Source organism: Propithecus coquereli, unplaced genomic scaffold (genome assembly GCF_000956105.1).
Source record: "Propithecus coquereli isolate 6110/MARCELLA unplaced genomic scaffold, Pcoq_1.0 Scaffold3, whole genome shotgun sequence".
Taxonomy (NCBI): Eukaryota; Metazoa; Chordata; class Mammalia; order Primates; family Indriidae; genus Propithecus; species Propithecus coquereli.
In genome coordinates this window covers 4,744,283-4,762,249 of record NW_012148618.1, presented here as the reverse complement: position 1 = coordinate 4,762,249, position 17,967 = coordinate 4,744,283, and the positions used below count along the sequence as shown (strand labels likewise).

At 44.1% G+C, this 17,967-nt stretch overlaps 1 protein-coding gene across 1 annotated transcript in view; it reads left to right on the top strand.

The window, feature by feature from the left end:
- The window catches only part of RYR3 (ryanodine receptor 3), a 393,465-nt gene that overhangs the window by 335,381 nt on the left and 40,117 nt on the right, over nucleotides 1–17,967 (top strand). The window contains exons 68-79 of the mRNA XM_012649115.1: nucleotides 4,146–4,160; nucleotides 6,890–7,060; nucleotides 7,389–7,448; nucleotides 8,975–9,106; nucleotides 9,571–9,683; nucleotides 12,490–12,586; nucleotides 14,161–14,267; nucleotides 14,687–14,738; nucleotides 15,693–15,749; nucleotides 16,646–16,745; nucleotides 16,897–16,976; nucleotides 17,879–17,955. Of these exons, the coding sequence (XP_012504569.1) occupies nucleotides 4,146–4,160; nucleotides 6,890–7,060; nucleotides 7,389–7,448; nucleotides 8,975–9,106; nucleotides 9,571–9,683; nucleotides 12,490–12,586; nucleotides 14,161–14,267; nucleotides 14,687–14,738; nucleotides 15,693–15,749; nucleotides 16,646–16,745; nucleotides 16,897–16,976; nucleotides 17,879–17,955 (1,061 nt within the window). The remainder of the gene's footprint in view (nucleotides 1–4,145; nucleotides 4,161–6,889; nucleotides 7,061–7,388; nucleotides 7,449–8,974; nucleotides 9,107–9,570; nucleotides 9,684–12,489; nucleotides 12,587–14,160; nucleotides 14,268–14,686; nucleotides 14,739–15,692; nucleotides 15,750–16,645; nucleotides 16,746–16,896; nucleotides 16,977–17,878; nucleotides 17,956–17,967) is intronic.

The following is a 17,967-nucleotide window of genomic DNA, read 5'->3' as shown; positions in this document are numbered from 1 at the left end:
CAAGAAATGTGCCTCAATGAGGGTTGATTTTATGTCAAGTATAAGTGACATGGAATACCTGAGATGTGCATCTCTGTCATTGCTGGGACAGTGCTGCCTTTGAGGAACACGAAGGTGGGGTGTGCATGGGGACCCTTCAGAAGTGAAAGATGAGAATCATGGGTTTGTAGCAAAGCGCTTGAGCATCTTTCAAATAACCATTTGGGATGGAGGACTCATGTATGTAAGCGGCAAACAATGGGCTGATAGGACACCAAAAATGAAAACTTCAGCACCCGGAGCTCCACCAAGCATAGCTAGCTCTGGTCAGCCGCAATCACTCTGAACTTTCTGTCCCTTTCATCTTTTAGCTAAGCTGACACTAACACTTCTTCCAACATCCAGAATTTGACCTTTAGACTTTAGAATACACTTTAAGTATACACTAGAATATACTTTTAGCACATATCGCTTAATAAAGTTTGACAAAATTATGCATATACAAAGCAAAGGGATCACATTCAAGAGGAGTATTTGCTGCAAAGGAAACATGGTGGATCCTTTGTGTTTTAGATAATTTTATTTGATTTTCCAGAATTCCTTTTGTATTCTCCATTTGGTAAATACATCTGCTGTTCATGTGAGGTACACAAGGTAGGATTTTTCAGATCCAGCTCCCTGGGACATCTGGCTTAAGTCGCCTCTGCTGGGTCTTCTTTTTATTTGTTTTTATTTTTTTAGAGACAGGGTCTTGCTCTGCCACCCAGAATGAAGTGCAGTGGTACAATTATAGCTCACTATAACCTCAAAATCCTGAGCTCAAGTGATCCTCCTGCCTCAGACTCCTGAGCACCTGGGAATACAGGTGTGTGCCACCACAGCTGGCTAATTTTTTTAATTTTTTTTTAGAGATGGGGGTTTCACTATCTTGCCCAGGCTGGTCTCAAACTCCTGGCTGCAAGCGATGCTCCCACCTGGGCCTCTCAAAGTGCTGGGATCACAGGCATGAGCCACCACGCCCAGCTGTGTAGGGTCTTCTTACAGCTGTCACAGGCTTTTCTTTGACCCCATCTACCTACAGAAAGTTGATAAATCCCAAGCAGATTCCATACTGTCTTCATCTTGGGGTGGATCCACTGGCTCAGGCTGACCCAGCGAGCATCCATTGGGATTATCAGGGGATGGCCACAAAGCAATGGAAATGACTCTGATACAAGGATTCAGATCCTGGATGAACAGAAATGGCAGACACCTCAACCCTCTGGTGATAAATGAATGCTCAGGGTCCTTGGGTTGACATTCAGAAAGACATGAGGCTATAAAAAATGACATTTCAAAACCCACCTACTAACAAACTAACCTGACATTTTGTTCATTCACATCACTGAATGAGGAAAAGGGGTATTTGTCTTGCCAGAGGATGGTCATGTTCAGAATCTGGGCCTCGTCCCTGTTGGTAAGGTTAGTCTGTAGTAGCAAACTTTCGTTTCCATTGACATTGTACGCCAGTGCTTCCTGGGCCACATGAGATAGGTCGGAATTACAATGTAGTGGATGAGAGGACACTCCCTGGGTGTGAAGTAATATTTGCCATGCTTCTCAGGATAACAAATATTCATGTTATTCCTGTTGCCTCAGTCGAGACCCAGTGTGTAGTAGTAAATAAACTGGCAACTGAGAGGAAGCTAAGTGCTACCCCTGGCCCAGCTGTTAACTATAGCTACCACCTTGCATCATTCACTTTAGCTCCTTAGGCCTCAATTTCCCGATCTGTAGAATGGGGTCGAGCTTACTACCTGACTTCTCCCAGCTCTACTAAGATGTTCTGCTTAAAAGTCAATTTCAATGGTATCTCTAGAATAGAATAATATTTGATAAATGTAGTGCATTATTTCAGACAAAGAGATACCATGCCTCCAATAAACAGCAATTCATGGCCATTTCTGGTATTTTGGGGGTGTAGAAAGGCATATTGAGGGGGCCAGGGAAGGGAGTATTCTTTGTTTGTGGTTGAATCTCTATTGCCTTTGCCACCTCCTCAATTAGACATTCTCTCTACCACCCAACCTGAATGGTCACCTGTGCTTGCTTTCATCTCCACTCTTAACTGAATTCTGGTGTTGTATAAAGGCAATTGGCTGCAGTGCATATGGCAGGCTTTGTGGAGGTACGTGTGAGTGAATGCTGCACACACCACACACGCTGCACACACCACTGCAAGTGGAAAGGAAATGGAGAAAATATACAGTGGGCCACCCCGTTCATTCTGGATTAATTGAGGATTAGTTCAAAGACTTTATTTTTCTGGCAGGAAATGCAGATGTGTTTTGAAGAGCTCGTTGTATATTTTGTTTATATAACACCAGTTTGCAAATATATGTTAAGCTAAATATAACTAAGCTGAGCAAGTGTTTTTTTGTTTTGTTTTGTTTTGTTTTTAAACTTGTTTTGTTTTCTGGAAAAATGGCAGCAGCTTCCTCGGAGGGGAATGGTAAGTTAGAACATGTTTAGCCCAAGAAATACCAGTTCCTTTACCAAGGTTGTAAACATTAGAATAAAAAGAGCTGTGATGCAGGAAATATTAGAGTGCCTCATGGTTCAAAGCCACTGCACCACATAGAATGCAATTTTAGGGGGTTAAAAACAGACAAGAAATATTCTAGAAAATATCTTTGAGATTTTCAATGGTATTTGGAGTTGTATGTGTGAGTTTTCTTCTTGCTCCAAGCTCCCCCTCATTCACTCTCCTCTCTCACTCATTCCCTCTTCCCACCTCTTTTCTCTTTTATTTTTATTCCTTTCATTCTTGCACACCTGCATGTGCTCATAGGTGTGCTCACACTCTCGCTCTCTCTCTCACTCTCACTCACACACACACACACACACACGCACACATGCACACGCAAGCACACACTCCTCCTCTCAGTCTCTCTCTTCCCCTTCTTCCCTTTCTCCCTCCCTCCCTCCACCCTTCCCCCACTGCTGTCCTTCCTTTGTGCACATGAACATATACTCAGCACATTCTCTCCTCTCTACCCCTCTCTCTTTCTCTTCCTGTCTTTTTTTCTCTCCTCATTCCCAGACTGCCACAAATTCTCCTTTTCCTCTAATATCTAATGTTGGGTTGACTTGTCTTCACTCCATTTTCCCTCCCAATGGGGATATGAACTCCCCACGGCATACGCTTGCCTTCGTTCAGAGGCCTGACGCAAACTCTCCCTGTGCCGTCTCCATGTGGTGTGTCCTCTTCAAGCTCCCTTATCCCTTAGAAGTCTGAGGTTTTTCCTTAAATTCTACACATAAAATAATCTGTTTGATTATAAACTACTGGTGAGACTTGATGATCTAAGTGTGGAGAAATGAAATGATTTTGAAGGTATAGGAATTGGTAAATTTCTATTTAGAAAATAAAAAGTTTCAGTCGACTTTTTTAAAAAAGCATTTCCAGCCCTAGGGAATTACAATGAGTTAACTAATCTTAGCAATATGTGAAGAAAAGAATAAAATTAGCACATAGGAGCATTTGACCTAAGGTATGTTTAAAGGTCGCAGCACAGGAAGGGAGATGCTCCATCCTTTGGGTTGTGGGCTGATCCTGAGTCTCACCTTGGATATTTCTAGAGATTTTAAGCAAATCTTCTTTTAGCAGAAGTGTAAGTGTTGCCCCTTAGCTCAGTTCTCCCCTCTCTTTTTGTAGCCACAGAGCTGCTGGGGTTAACAATGTGGTGGGTAGAAGAAAGAAATAAAATGGAAGTCTTTGGTTACATGGCAGATTGTGGCCCACCCAGGTGAAAGGAGGGAGATGGAAGGGGCAAAGACTGCGGGTCTAGAGAGTTCACGTGGGTGGCTGGATCTGAAGCCCACCCTGGGTCAGGTCTGAGTGCCGCACTCTCCGGAAGGGTGGTCTCTGGGTTGATCCTTCCCCCTGGCGGTGGATTGCTTGGGCTGGATGTAAGTCCTTTGACCAAATTAACCTCCATCCTAACCTCCCACTCGCTCTTCATGCCATGCTCAACTGGCCTCCAGCACAGTTGAGTTTCTTTTGTGTTGGCTGAGAAACTGGGGCTAAGAAGCTATGACTAACATGTTGTACCTTATGCCTTGGACCCCTGCTTTTATACTAACTGACTCTTCTCCTTGTTTCTTTTCTTTTGTCTTTCACACAGGCCATGCAAGTAAAGGTACAGGTCAAATGCATGACGTGTCTTTTCTGTCCTAGTAGTAGAGGTGCCAGGCTCTGGCCCCCTCTGCACAGTGATCACCATGGGGGTGGTACAGAATGGATTTGCCCACCTGGAGGTCCCCAGCCTGCTCCAGGGAAGACAACTGCCTGTCAAAGAGTGAATGTAGGCCTACCCACCCTTGGAATGGGGAAGCCGGGGAAGCCAGCCAAGCCTCGCCCTTACCGAGGTCTCCTTGCTATCTCTGCTCCCTTCCCCAGCTGCCCTCTTGGCAGCCACCACACTAACAGACATAGGGATGACTGATCAGGCTTGAGAACCTGAGGGACTCACTCCCTACAGTGCCACCCAGGGTCAGAGTCATATTTTCTGTTAGTGGTCTCAGCACCTGCACTCTGTACATGTTCTGCCTCTTGCACAAACAAGGCCCCTGTGATTCAAACACAGTCTTTCAAGAACTAAACTCAAGGTTTTGAAGTCAACAGATAACCGTGAGTTTGTGCATAAAATGTGCATATGGTGGAATAAACCCTGGAACAATTTTCCCATTACCCCTACTGGCTATTATGTAGAAATTTCTTTTTGTTCATTAATGTGTATCTGCTGCCTTTGTCCCAAGCCCTCTACCCTAAGGTTTGTGGTGGAGAGAGGGAGATACACAGGAACCAGGTCACATGCAGCTCCTAGTGAAAGAAGGAAAATGGAGCCTGGGCAGGGTAGACTTGTGTCTGGATGTTGGCTCAGGTGCTCACCTGCTGTGTGACCTTGGAAAAATGACTTAACTTCCCTGAGCATCCTGTTCTCGTTTATAAAACTGACTCATTAATATTCCAGGGTTGTTGGCAGGATTATAAATATTTTATATAAGTAACAGGCACATTGGAGTCACATCGTATATGCAGCATTTATGATTAGAATGACATGAGATCGGCCAAATCAAATAGAGGGTGAACCAGAAATAATTTAAATTGTGTAGTCAAGTCCACATAGCTATGTTTTTGAGCATATTTACTTGATTGTATACTCTGTGTTATTATTTACATTCCAGTGTTATGTATACATGATACCACATAGTTTATATAAACTTAACCGGGTTCTATCTTTTATGGATGATTGGAAGCATTTTTAGGGATAATTTAGACTATAGATAAGTTTTGCTCTAAGACACAACCTTTGGAATTCTACATCCGATGGTAGAAGGTGTAAGGGACCTAGCAAGCGCTCAGTAAACCCCAGAACTGCCGGCCTCTGTGTGAACCAGCTTTCACTTTCTGCTGTGCTCTGGAACACGAGAGGCCTCCTTCTCTTAGCCTTGTTCCTTTCCCTCTTTATATTTCTTACTGTCCCTCCCTGCTGTCCTGGGGCTGACTGGTGTTTTGGAGCACTGGACACGAGGCACTCCTGCAACCAGGAGAATCGTCTGGCAGTGTTTGGCCAGACTGGGTTTTTCTGGCCAGGGGTTTTGCTGCAGTTTCTGTGATAGAACCACCTGAAGGTACAGCTGCCACAGTGTGGTGAAAGAATTCACATCCTTTTCAGGAGTGTCCATTAACAATTATGAACCTTTTTCACATTTTGGAAAGTAATTTAAAGAGAGTCGTCCCAAGGCAGTGTTAATTGTCCTCCTCTTCTCTTCAGAAAGCCCATCTCTCATAAAATGATTTCAGCCCCAGCCTAGGAGGCCCAGATCTTATGTGCCACTTCCAGGGGAGGCATCCAGCCTTCCCTCCTCCCAGAGCCCCACGTCTGTGTGTCATTGCAAACCACAGCGCTGCCACCTCATGCTGCAAACACTCCTCAGCACCTCACAAAGCAAAGCATCCCTGTCCCTCGGGGTCTTCGACTTGCTTCCGGCCACCCTGCTTCTAGCAAGTGCCTGCTCAGCTAAGACACAGTCCAGCAAGCAGGGCTCCACGTGGTCAACTTCGCTCCTTTGCAGTTGGCATCATGAAACTCGAGTCATTGCAGTGCTTGGTTTCCTTGAACCCGCCTAGGTGCACCATGTGCTAAGGGTCCCCAGTGGGGTGCCTGGGGCTGCCATAGCACCATGGCCTGGTGCCTTGGATTCCTCACTGAATGAAGCCTCTCTGGAAAGGATGAGAAGGTGTAAGCCAAAGAGGGGCGCAAACTCCCATGGAATTGGGAAGTTCATTTCTCTCACATCATCAGTTTTTCTCCTAACTTTCCCCCAGCCAGATCCCAAAACAGTCCTAATTTAGGGTTGTCCTTTTCCTGTGAGAATTCGCTTTGGCTTGTGGTAGGGAGGTGCTCCAAAACACCAGCTTCAGTCTTGGTTTGAAACATAGAGCAATTTCTCTATGGTGGATGCTCTTACACGTTTTTCGTGATTCCCCAGCATCAGGAATCTCAGTTCTTTTCTGGGGTCATTTTGTCAGTTATTACATCATTCTTTTTGCAAAACACCAGTTTATTTGTTCCTTTGGTCCAGAAGTGAGTGAGCAAAGACCGTAGGTGTCTGTGATGTGTGTTTAGTCATGTGGTTCTGTGTGCATGCACAGAAGGAGAAGGCCCAGGGTTAGAGCTGGTCTTTTATGGCCACCTGGTTTGTCTTTGTTTAGCACACTCTCTTTTTACTGTCCTTTGAAATGTAGTGTAAGGCCCAGCCTGTACTGACAGGGCCACGAGGCGGCAGGCGGCCTCTGAGACGAGGCAGTTCCTTTCAGAGAGTCACTGAGCCCCTCTCTGTTTATTTCAACATCATCTCCTAGTCTGGAGGACAGGACCAGGAACGGAAGAAGTCAAAGCGAAGGGGAGACTTGTATTCCATCCAGACCTCCCTCATAGTGGCTGCTCTCAAGAAAATGCTGCCCATTGGTTTGAACATGTGCACCCCAGGCGATCAGGAGCTGATCTCCCTAGCGAAATCACGCTACGGCTACGTAAGCTACCCATCCGGTTATGTGGGGCATGGAAGGCAGATGGTGGTAGTGATAGGCCCTCAGGCCCTGACGAGTTGGTCCCCTCTCCCAGGGAGTGGGGGTGGGGGGCAGATGAATAGAAACCAAGGTGTACAAAGGCCACTGCCCTCAGTTTTACAGCTGGTTTGGGTGTCAATATGTGCCCTTTACAAGTCTCTGTAGTATTTTTTCTTTTTTTCTTTTAATAAAGATCCCAGCAAAACCATATTAACTGTTCCAACATCTCCATAGCCCACTTGATAGTTCCACGGTAATCTCTAGGAATAAAATTCAACATCTCTTTCCACAGAGGGACACAGATGAAGAGGTCAAGGAACATCTGCGGAATAACTTGCACTTGCAGGAAAAGGTGAGGCCTCAAGAAGACAAGGAGAACTCACACATGCTGTCCTCTGACTGCAGGGTCCCATCCTCTCACGTAGTTACCCGTGTTCTTTAAACGTGTTGTAAGAACAGTTTTGGCGTATTTGTATTTAATTGGTAGGCCTAGCTTTAATTTTTTTTAACTTTAAGAAAAAAAAAATTATTGGCACATAAACTGCCCTTAATTTTTGGTTTTTGCCCTTAATTTTTATTCTTTCCTTTGCCATTACAAAGAGGATGCAAAGAGGCATCCGATAAAGCATGCCTTCCCACTTCCCATTATGCGGATACCAGGCCCTAGCAGGGGGCATTTGGATGAGGTCTCAGAATTTACTGATGACAAATCTTGTTAAACAGAGATATGGACACCTGGTGGGAGCTTTAGCACTTCCTTCTCTAGAGAGATTTTGAAACAAAATAATTTTGTGTCCTAGTTGGTGTAATAAAAAAAATAGATAATTTTGATTTTAAAGGTGATTTGAGATTTTTCCAGGTCTGTAAATCTGAAGAACTCTTTTCTCAAATACATTATGCCCTAAAATGAAGAGCTAAGGCAATAGAAAACCTCTCCTTTCTACCCCAAACATATAGGAATGGTGGATAAAATATACTAGAAAAAAAGGCACTAAAAAGAAATCTCAAGTGCCAGAAGAAAGAAAACACTCTAAATCATAGTAATGAAAAGCTAGGCTGTTGGGAGAACTCAGAGTTCTCCAGGCCAAATGGGTATCTTGAGAGCTGGGGCTTTTAGTAATCTTAACGAAAGAAGAGCATGGAATCTAATTACCCATGATGTGCATAAATACGAAGTGAGAAACTTACATAAAATTAGCCTTGAACCAGTGAAACGCATGAATATTTTGCAGAGATGACCATTGAACCACTTGGAGAGTTTCTACCTCCTAAAATATGGTCTGGAATGGCAATAAATAAAGCTCTGCCTGAAGATAAGCTCATATTTAAAAAAAAAAATTACAAAGCAGGTAAAGAAATCTACCAGCATTAGAGAGTCAGCATATGGATCAAAGAATTCAAGCATAAGGAGCTGTAGAAAGGGATTTTAAACATAGTTAAAACAGATAAAGGAAGCAACAGAATCCATAAAGCAATTAAGTGGACATTATTTTTAAAAAAGGAGGATGTCTTTAAAAAAGGACATCATAGTGATTATAAAATTTAAAGTTATTAAAATTAAAAACATAAGTGGATTAAAAAGTAGGCTAGACACAACTGAAGAGAGAATTTATAAATTCGATGTTTGCTTTAAGGAAATTAGCCAAAATGCAGCACAGAGAAATAAACGGATGGAAAATATTACAGAATTAACATGGAAGCTAGAGTGAGAAGTTCCTATGTAGCATCTTCAGTGTCCCAGAAGATGATAATAGAGAATGTGAGAGAAGCAGTAATAGAAGAGAGTCTGATTACTGTGGAACCATGGTAGGAGAAAAAGGCTTTTCCAGTGTACAGTAGAGGAAATTGCTCATCTCATGGGTTTGCTTCACTTTCCAGTCTGATGACCCGGCTGTAAAATGGCAACTGAATCTCTATAAGGATGTTCTGAAGAGTGAAGAACCTTTTAATCCAGAAAAGACAGTAGAGCGTGTGCAGAGAATTTCAGCAGCTGTCTTCCACCTGGAGCAGGTAAGGAGCATCTGCTCTGAGGAGTAAGAATGCCAGGCCACCCTGGAGAAGGCAAATCTCCTCTCCACATGTAGCTCTCAGCTTCAAGTGCCCTAGTATGTAAGACTGAGAAAACAGGAGCAAGGATAATCCTAGATCACCCCCAAGTGTCATCTTGGTGCTTTGTGATACCCCTCAATTCTTTCCCCTTCCAATGTTTTACAAATTTTGCCATTAGCTCAAATGACCCATTTAAGTCCCATAGCATTTGTAAAGCTGCTATTAGGCAATAAATGGCTAAAAGCAGCTGGCATAAGGAAGAAAACCTAAGACCTTCACAAACTGAATCATCTACCACCGGGTACATTTTGCTCACTACAGTTGAGAAGCCAAAATTTTTCCAAGAAGTCTGAGCTCCAGATGACTGTCTTCTGCCACCAGAAGATCAGCCATAGTGTGTACCTACCCATGTGCATTCTTCTCAGGTGGAGCAGCCTTTGAGGTCCAAGAAGGCTGTCTGGCACAAATTGCTGTCAAAGCAGCGGAAACGGGCTGTGGTGGCCTGTTTCAGGATGGCCCCTCTCTACAACCTGCCCAGGTAAGTATTCTGGCATTTTTTTCTGGCACTTGAGCCAGTGATGAGAATTGAGATATCTTCCCAGAGCTGTGCTCTCTTCTGGCCCTTACACTCTTGATCCAAGGAATAGAAATTGGCGTCCTTGTCCTGTGGAGCTACAGCAGTCTACATAGTGTAAGGGCCGGCCATCAAGGTAAGCATAAAATCTGAAACCAGGTGAGATTCCCTAGCAGCCATGCCTGTTCGGCTCACCATTTTGCACTGTTAAATCAGCCAAGTAAACATATGGAGACCCTCTACTTTTGCTGATGTGGAATTCTCTGTGAGGACATAAAGTCTTCTGGAAAAAGGAAACTGTCTTCTAAAACACTTTACCCCAAATTCCATCAGCAGGTCAAACAGTATTTCTCTGCTCAGGCACGGTTGACACAAGAATTATCATTTCCTCAGCAGGAACAGGAGTGTAACTTGGGAATCTTTTCACATACATATTTGCTGTCAAGATGCAGAAAGGCTGGGGATGTCCCAAGAGACCTGCCAGGGGCATGATGCCTTTAACTGGGTGTTTCAGCTTATACTTTGAAGTAAAAGATTTTTGAAGGCATTTCTGAAAAATTTGTGACACGTCCTGTGTCAACACAGGAGAGGGTGTCTGTGACAGACTGAGTCAGCGATGACCACTGACACTAATTCAGTGTTTCTGGTGACTTGGCAACATTCCCATCCTCAGACTGATCGCAGAGCTGCTATGGTTGAGCCTATGATCAATAAACAAAGCTGCTGATTGAATATTAGCCTCTGCTTCATCAACTTTCAAATCAATAGGAGCATTCTCACCTGCTTAGGAAAAGAAAACTGACTTGGACAAGTATATTCTGAATTTCGTGTAAATAAATGCGTTTCTTTGGAATATCAGATAAAGGACCATTCCTATACTTGACATTTTGCTTTCATCAAATTGTGGATCTTGGCCATCACTTGTCCAGAGTGCCCTATAACCTCATCCTGAGCCAACTGGCTACCTGGGCCTTCCTAGGTAGAGTCTTTGAAGATGGTTGAGAATCATGGCCTCTGAAACACACACCTGCTCCAACGGGGTCTCTCTTGAGAAAACAGATTACTGTCTTTGAACGGAAATGAGGCACCATTAAATCAAATAGAATTCATGAATAAAAAGCTAAAAAATTAAGCAGTGATGGGCACGAAGGCTGCTACAGTCCTGACAGAAAAGTGGAATTCATAGAGCAGTAGAAAAAGCAAAAGAGCACAGGATTTTTGTTAGTTTTCTGGAAGTGGTAGAACATCAGAAAACATTTGCTTCCCCCTCTGGTTGCGATTTCTACCTGCTACTGTGCTAACTTGGCCTCCTGAAGAGCTCAGCTCTAAGCATGGGTCTCCAAGGCCAGGACAGCTAGGCAGAAATTATGTCTCAAAAAAACAAGCATTTTTCCTAAATCCACTAAAAATGTTAGTACCATCCTTACAAATTTGGGCTGCTCCTTCAGCAGTTCTACCTCTGTATGGGTAAGAGTAAGTCCAGGGATTCACCATGTCCTAGTTGGCACATGGCCATCCGGGCCCAGTTGTTTCAGAGCAGTTGTCCTGGGTGTTCTCTCTGCTTAGAGGATTGTAAGTAGATTTCATAACAACTAACTAAGAAGCTGATGATGGAGACAACCCCTCTTCTCCACTTTGTGATGATCTAAACTACATGGACTCTTCCAAACTAAAGGGCTAATGGGATTTATTTTGTTATGTGGAAACTGTTTCTCTGACGTTAGTTTTTAAAAGAAAACCTGTATGCTTTTCTCCAGAAACAAAATTAACAATTTCTTCCTGAGCACCTTTCAACGGGTTTGGCTGGAAAAGGTTAATGAAAAAACTCAATATGACAGGCTTATACCCATTTTAATGGTAATGTAACTTGTGGAGAGACCTGCCCATTCTCTGCACACCCCTCCTTTCTTGACCATGATTTAACATTACCATAAAAAACACAAATTTGTACAATTTTTAAAAGGAACTCTGATTGGTCAGGTTTTGAAGAAAGATGGCAGGGACTGTCTTCTACCGAAAACCACGACCAGGTCTTAATGACTCTGGTAATGACCTTTATCTTCCTGTCCTCCCCTGTTCACCACACTCTTCACATACAGCAGTGGCAACGCTTAGCTGCTATACGGTGGCTAACGTTCCTAGAAGGCAATCCTGGCTTATAAGGAGTGGTTCATGCCAGTTATTCAGTGTTCCCAGATACCAGGGACATAGCTAGAATCCACGAGGCATACAGAGAACATGCTAATGACATAACATGCCCCAGGCTTTCCTTGCTAAGTAGCAGCTGGAGCACCTTGCTGGTGTGGTCGCTTGGACAACAAAATGAAGCCACACTTTGATGTTTTCAGTATATCTGATACTAGACCACTCACCATCAGCATTATTTAGATTAGGTGGTCAGCCTAAAGGACTAACTAAACTGCCATATAAAGCAGACACGTCAGGACTGTCACTTGGCCTAATGACATATTTCTCGTTAGAGGGGAAATGGGATGAAGACCCTGTGAGACCAGAGTAGGATGACAGTTACCACCGCGTCTTGCACTAGCCGTTGTTATTTTCAGAAGGTACTCCAATATTCAGGAACCGCCATGGTAGAAGGTTCTGGTTTCTTTGAAATGAATGCTTATGGTGTGCTACTGGCCACCCTGACCAATCAGAAGAAAAGAATTGTACAAAAGTCTGTCCCGCTTACTAACCATTAACTGCCAAACTAAAAGAACATGTTCCACGGTCCCCCCTTGACCTCACTCTCACCCCTTCCGCTCAGGCACCGCTCTATTAACCTCTTCCTCCATGGCTATCAGAGATTTTGGATAGAAACAGAGGAGTATTCCTTTGAAGAGAAACTAGTTCAGGATTTGGCTGTAAGTACTGACTCAGCAGATACGGGTGTGAATGAATTTGATTTTTGTATTCATGTGTGTGCTTGTAACAGTTAAACATTCACAAAGAATCAAGTGTATAAATTCGAAAGGAACTAACTGTGTAAATTCTCAGGGAGGCCCTGCTAGTGGTCCTAAGAGCCAGAGGATGAATTTTCACTTGGAGGTGCTAATACTATTCTCATCCTCATCATCATCACTGTTAACCACTAATATTTCCCGAGATGCACAGTAGTGTCATGGGGAGTTCATGCTAAGTTAAGTTTTGAGCACCCATGGTTGCAGGAGGCCACCCCAGCCAAAGCCCCACATTCCTAACCAGTAGCTCTGTTCTGGGGAAGATACATCTGAATACCCTTCCTGCATCTCACATTTCTGTGTTTGGCCCTTCAGGAAATGTAGCATGCCCTGTCTCTAACAGACCTCATCCTCTAAAACCACTGAAAATGACACACAAGGGGAAAAAAGCTTATTGCAGAGGTACCACAGAGCCTCTTCTGGTTCGGAAATAAAATAAACCCTTCTCTCCTTCGGCCAGCCCCTGGTTCTTTTTCTCCTTCTTACTTCTCCGATTTATCTTTTTTCTTGTCACTTACTGTCTCCGTTAGTCTTGCCCTGTGTTTCCCATGTTCACTTTTCCATGTCTTCTTCTATCTTTCCCTTTCACCCTGTTTCTTTTCCTCTTTCTCTCTTTTTTCTTTTAAGCCGTTTTCCCTCATTTTTCTTCCATTTGTCTTTATGTCCTTCATTCTCCTCATACATTCCTGTCCGTGAGAAAGACACTTCCTTGGTTTTCCTAGTTTCTTGCTTAGTGTGAGGTGGACGGTGCGCACCATTTCTGCCCTCTACTTCTGAGCCACTCACACAACCCGTGCAGTTCTCACTGGTTTACTGAATATGGTCCACCCTGCTGGCTCTGCTACTGCTAGAAAACTCACTTTTACTTGGGCATCAGCTTCTCTTTCCCTTTCTGTAAAAGGAGATGGAGAAAAGATGTGATAAGAGAAGTGCAAGGTAGCAGCTCCAGGATGGCAGCTCTCAGTAGCAACCAGAATTTTAGAATCAAGAGTGAGGTTCAAAGAGAGAAATGTTTTACTGGGTTGAATCTAGAATAGTATAAGACCCAATAATTCTCGCCCCACCACCATCTCCAGCCCAGCTCTCCAAGAGAAATTCCAGTTGTTGGCCAGAGAGACCCAGTCTCTCGGGTGACTCTGCAGGGTTCCCTCCTGAACTCGGGTGCCCAGAGCTTGCATGAGAGTTCTGCTGATTGAGGTCTGCAGCTCTTCCCCATGGTCAGCCTTTCGCTTTTTCTTTTGTTTTAACCTAAAATTGGAATGTTTATTTGATTGGCTGGAAAAAATATATACGTATATTCCAAACCTTGCTTCCTTAGGGCTTCCATCCTGAAATAAATATGTGACACGGTGGTTTCTTTTTGTGCTTTTAGTCTGATGCACTCTGTGCCTTGCGCTTTGCCTTCTCTTTGTTCGCATGCAGCTGCTTGGCATGTGATGAAATTCACGCCTAAAACCTGTCTGTGTTGGTTTGTGTAGAAATCTCCCAAGGTGGAAGAGGAGGAAGAGGAAGAGATGGAAAAGCAACCTGACCCACTTCATCAGATCATCCTCCATTTCAGCCGCAATGCTCTCACAGAGAGGAGGTCAGCACCACCAGACCACCACGACACAGGGATGGTTGTGTCCACCCAAACCTTCCTCTTGCAGACAGCAGAGGGTGGAAAAGGGAAGCAAGATTGGAGCAGCCCTCCTTGCTGCCCTATTGTTGGTCATCAAGAGACGTCTAGGGAAACTACATCAGCCACAGCCCTCTCACCATAATACCAGACACTGAGCTGAAGATTAGACAGCCTGAAACTGTCTAATCAGTAACCTTCATCCCTGAATTCCACGTCAAGCCAATGCCGATTCAGATTTTCAGAGTGGTTTCTAAGAATCAGAGTGGGGGAGGAGATTTCTTAATTAATTTACTTATACATATAATTTGATATTTATGTGACTGTTAGTCTTTTCTGTGAGGTCTAAAGAGTAGCCTGCTAAATATGTCCTCCATTCTTTCCAGCAAATTGGAAGACGACCCTTTGTACACCTCCTATTGCAGCATGATGGCCAAGGTACACCTGGATTTTCTGCCATCGTCTCTGTCTGTCTTCCCTTAGACCTCCTCAGGCACATGGAAACTGTCATGCTGGACAGCAGACCTGGAACTTGGTCATGACATCAGTTCCAGGCATTGCACAATTCGTGTGCCATAAGGATGACATTAGTAAACCACTCACTATCCTCCTAAGGAAACCTTGAGGCTTTGCAGAAAGAGTGGGTGCTGGTGTCTAGGTTCCCATGACCTGTTCTAAAGCTGGCTAACTGGGGCTTAGGCATGCAGAATTCCCTTGTGTTTCCGGTCAATGTTCAGAAGATGACAAACAGTTCAAACACATCTGCAGGTAAAGGAAACAGGGTTAGAAACTAGAGGGAGCTTCTGGTGTTCTGGAAGAAGCAAAGTGACCAGACATGTCCTATATCACCTAGAAAGATGGTGACATCTGGAATGCCGGGTGGATAAGGGAACTGTTCCTAATGGGAAACTTTCATGTGAGGCAGAAATATTGAGGTATGGGAGCACCTATTCCTTTAGCTGCATGACAAGGCCACAGCAGGAAGGGGCACTGTAGGATTCACATCCCAGATGTCCCCAATCTTATTGCCATGCCCCCAGGGCTGTGCCTAGAAGGTGGCAGCTCCCTGCATTCCTGTCTCCCATTTACACCAGAGCTTTACTAAGGTAGAGGAGTTTGGGTCTGTGGTTAAGCCAGACAGATCCCCATTGATGATGTGATCTCAGTGTTCTCATTTCTGAACCCCTTGGTAACTGCAAAGATAGCATTTAGAATAGAACGTTGCCCCGCTGTGGTCAAAATGTTCCTGGCTTTCCACAGCGCTGACGTCCTGAGGTGCCTGTGAATTATGTCCCATCCCCTGCCCTTGCAGAGTAGAACAGAATCGTGTTTAGTAGACTCACCTTTAATTTGGTTGTCTGCGTCCTCCTTTTTCTGCTCCATGGAATCCAGAGTTGTCAGAGTGGTGAGGATGAAGAAGAGGAGGAAGACAAGGAAAAAACTTTTGAAGTAAGTTTTCCTGAAGGTTAAAAACAGGGCCACCCTCCAAGGCCAATAGGCCGGGCCTTCAGAGGTGGGCGCTGACATTAGCATAGGGGGCTCACCCCCCAGGAGAGCCTGAGTTGGCAAAGCTGCCTTGAAGAAGCGCACCGTTAGCGGTGGTTCTGTCGTCTGTCTGCCCAACGAAAGGTAGCAGGCAGTATGCTGGTTGGCAACCGCCTCACTAGGTTTGTTCTCCTGGGAAATTCTACTCAATTACTGTAGTAACGGGGATATAGAAGGACAAATTCAAACATCCAAAATGAAAAATCAGAACAATGAAAAATCAGAGCAGTGGAGACACTGGAATGGTTTTTGCACTGCTATTCTATAAATGCACATTTCTAGTCATTTTATTTTGAGGCAGTGTGGGACCCTGAAGGTCCCAAGATTAAACTATATTAGGTTACTCGTACTCTTTTATAAACAAAGTACACAGCAGGACACAGCAGAAGTAAATGAATGTAATTACAGTCCGGAGAGGTTTGACATGCTAGTAACACATGTATGGTAAAAAGCGTTTGGTCTGAGCGTTCCAGATAAGTGGGCATTGCCTACACTCAGACAGACACTCAAGTTGACCCTTTAGCAGGTTTCCCTTTGGGACAGAACACTGAAAACAAACGCATTTTAATGTTGGATCGCATCCTATAATTATAGTATCCAAAAGGAATGGGCTGTGTCATGGGCTGATAATTTTGGAAAGCTGGATAGTGTCCGGAAATAAATTTCAGGGGTCTGCTCTGTTCAAAATGATGTGTGTTGCCTTCCTTAGGCAACTAAAGATTCTCTCTCTCACCTCACCATGGTGAACTCCCTGGTAGGGGATGGGGAATAGATCTTTTCCTGTGATATTTTTTTTCCAGGAGAAAGAGATGGAGAAACAGAAAACTCTCTATCAGCAAGCTCGGCTGCATGAGCGTGGTACCGCCGAGATGGTCCTTCAGATGATAAGCGCCAGCAAAGGTGAATTCTCTAGTTTCTGGATGGGCGCATGGCACTTGTAGAGATATCATGCTGTGACACAGAGGCGTGATCAAAGAGCCTTGATAAAGCCCAGTAGGTGCGATTTGCCATCTGTCTCCTTGGTGATTAAATCGAATCTTCACCCTGGCAGGTGAGATGAGCCCCATGGTGGTCGAGACTCTGAAGCTGGGGATCGCCATTCTGAATGGAGGCAACACTGGTGTGCAACAGGTAACGTGCAGGTTCCTGGGTCTTCCTATTTGACAGCTGTCACACTTCAGGGAAGAAGCGTTGACTGCTACAGAGGGGGGCCACCCACAGTCACTCAGCTGAGTTTGTCCTTAGTGGCCAATTATAAAAGAGTACCTGGAGACACAGATAAAACCAGGAATGAAAGTCTACAGGCAAATGTGTACTTAATAAAGAGGTTTTACCCAAGATCAAAGACAAAAACATTTAGTTTTTTTTATCAGTAGATGATTTTCTACATAGATATACTCTGGAAGAAGTTTCCTAAGCCTTACATTTTTCTTTTAGCTCTTTATTAGCTGCCTTACTATGATCCAGGAGCCTCATCAGTTAACTCAGATTGGTAATCCCACACACCTGTTCTTCATTCATTTGTTCATTCACTAAATGAACAACTGTTTACTGATTGCTGACCACACCAGGCTCTGCTGTAAGGGTTGAGGGTATAGCCTTGCATAAAAACCTCTGCCGACATGCAGCTTTCATTCTAGAGAGCATTAAGTGAGACGACAGACAGCAGCATAGAGCAGAGGGCCTGGCACACGGTATTCATTCAACAATCTGCATTGGAAGTGGCTGCAGAAGACAGGGATGCACTGCTATCTCCTGGGCCCTCCCGGCTCTGGCTAAAAGCAGCTGTGTGCACAAGAAAGTGGAATTTCAAACAGACCTTCTGCATTCATGAGAGTTATATCCCACGGCCTTTGAGAGTCTCCAAATTCATAGCTATCACTATTGCATATGATTTTTCCCAGCCTTTAATTCATCCTAAACAAATTTCTCATTAAGAACTATCATTTTTAGATTGCCCCTCATTTTCCACTCTTCCACCACCAGCTATCAATTGACTTTCTTGCAGAGCCTTTTATTTATTTTTTTCGCAGAAAATGCTAGATTACCTCAAGGAGAAAAAGGATGCCGGATTCTTTCAAAGCCTTTCTGGTCTTATGCAGTCTTGCAGGTAAATAGGAGA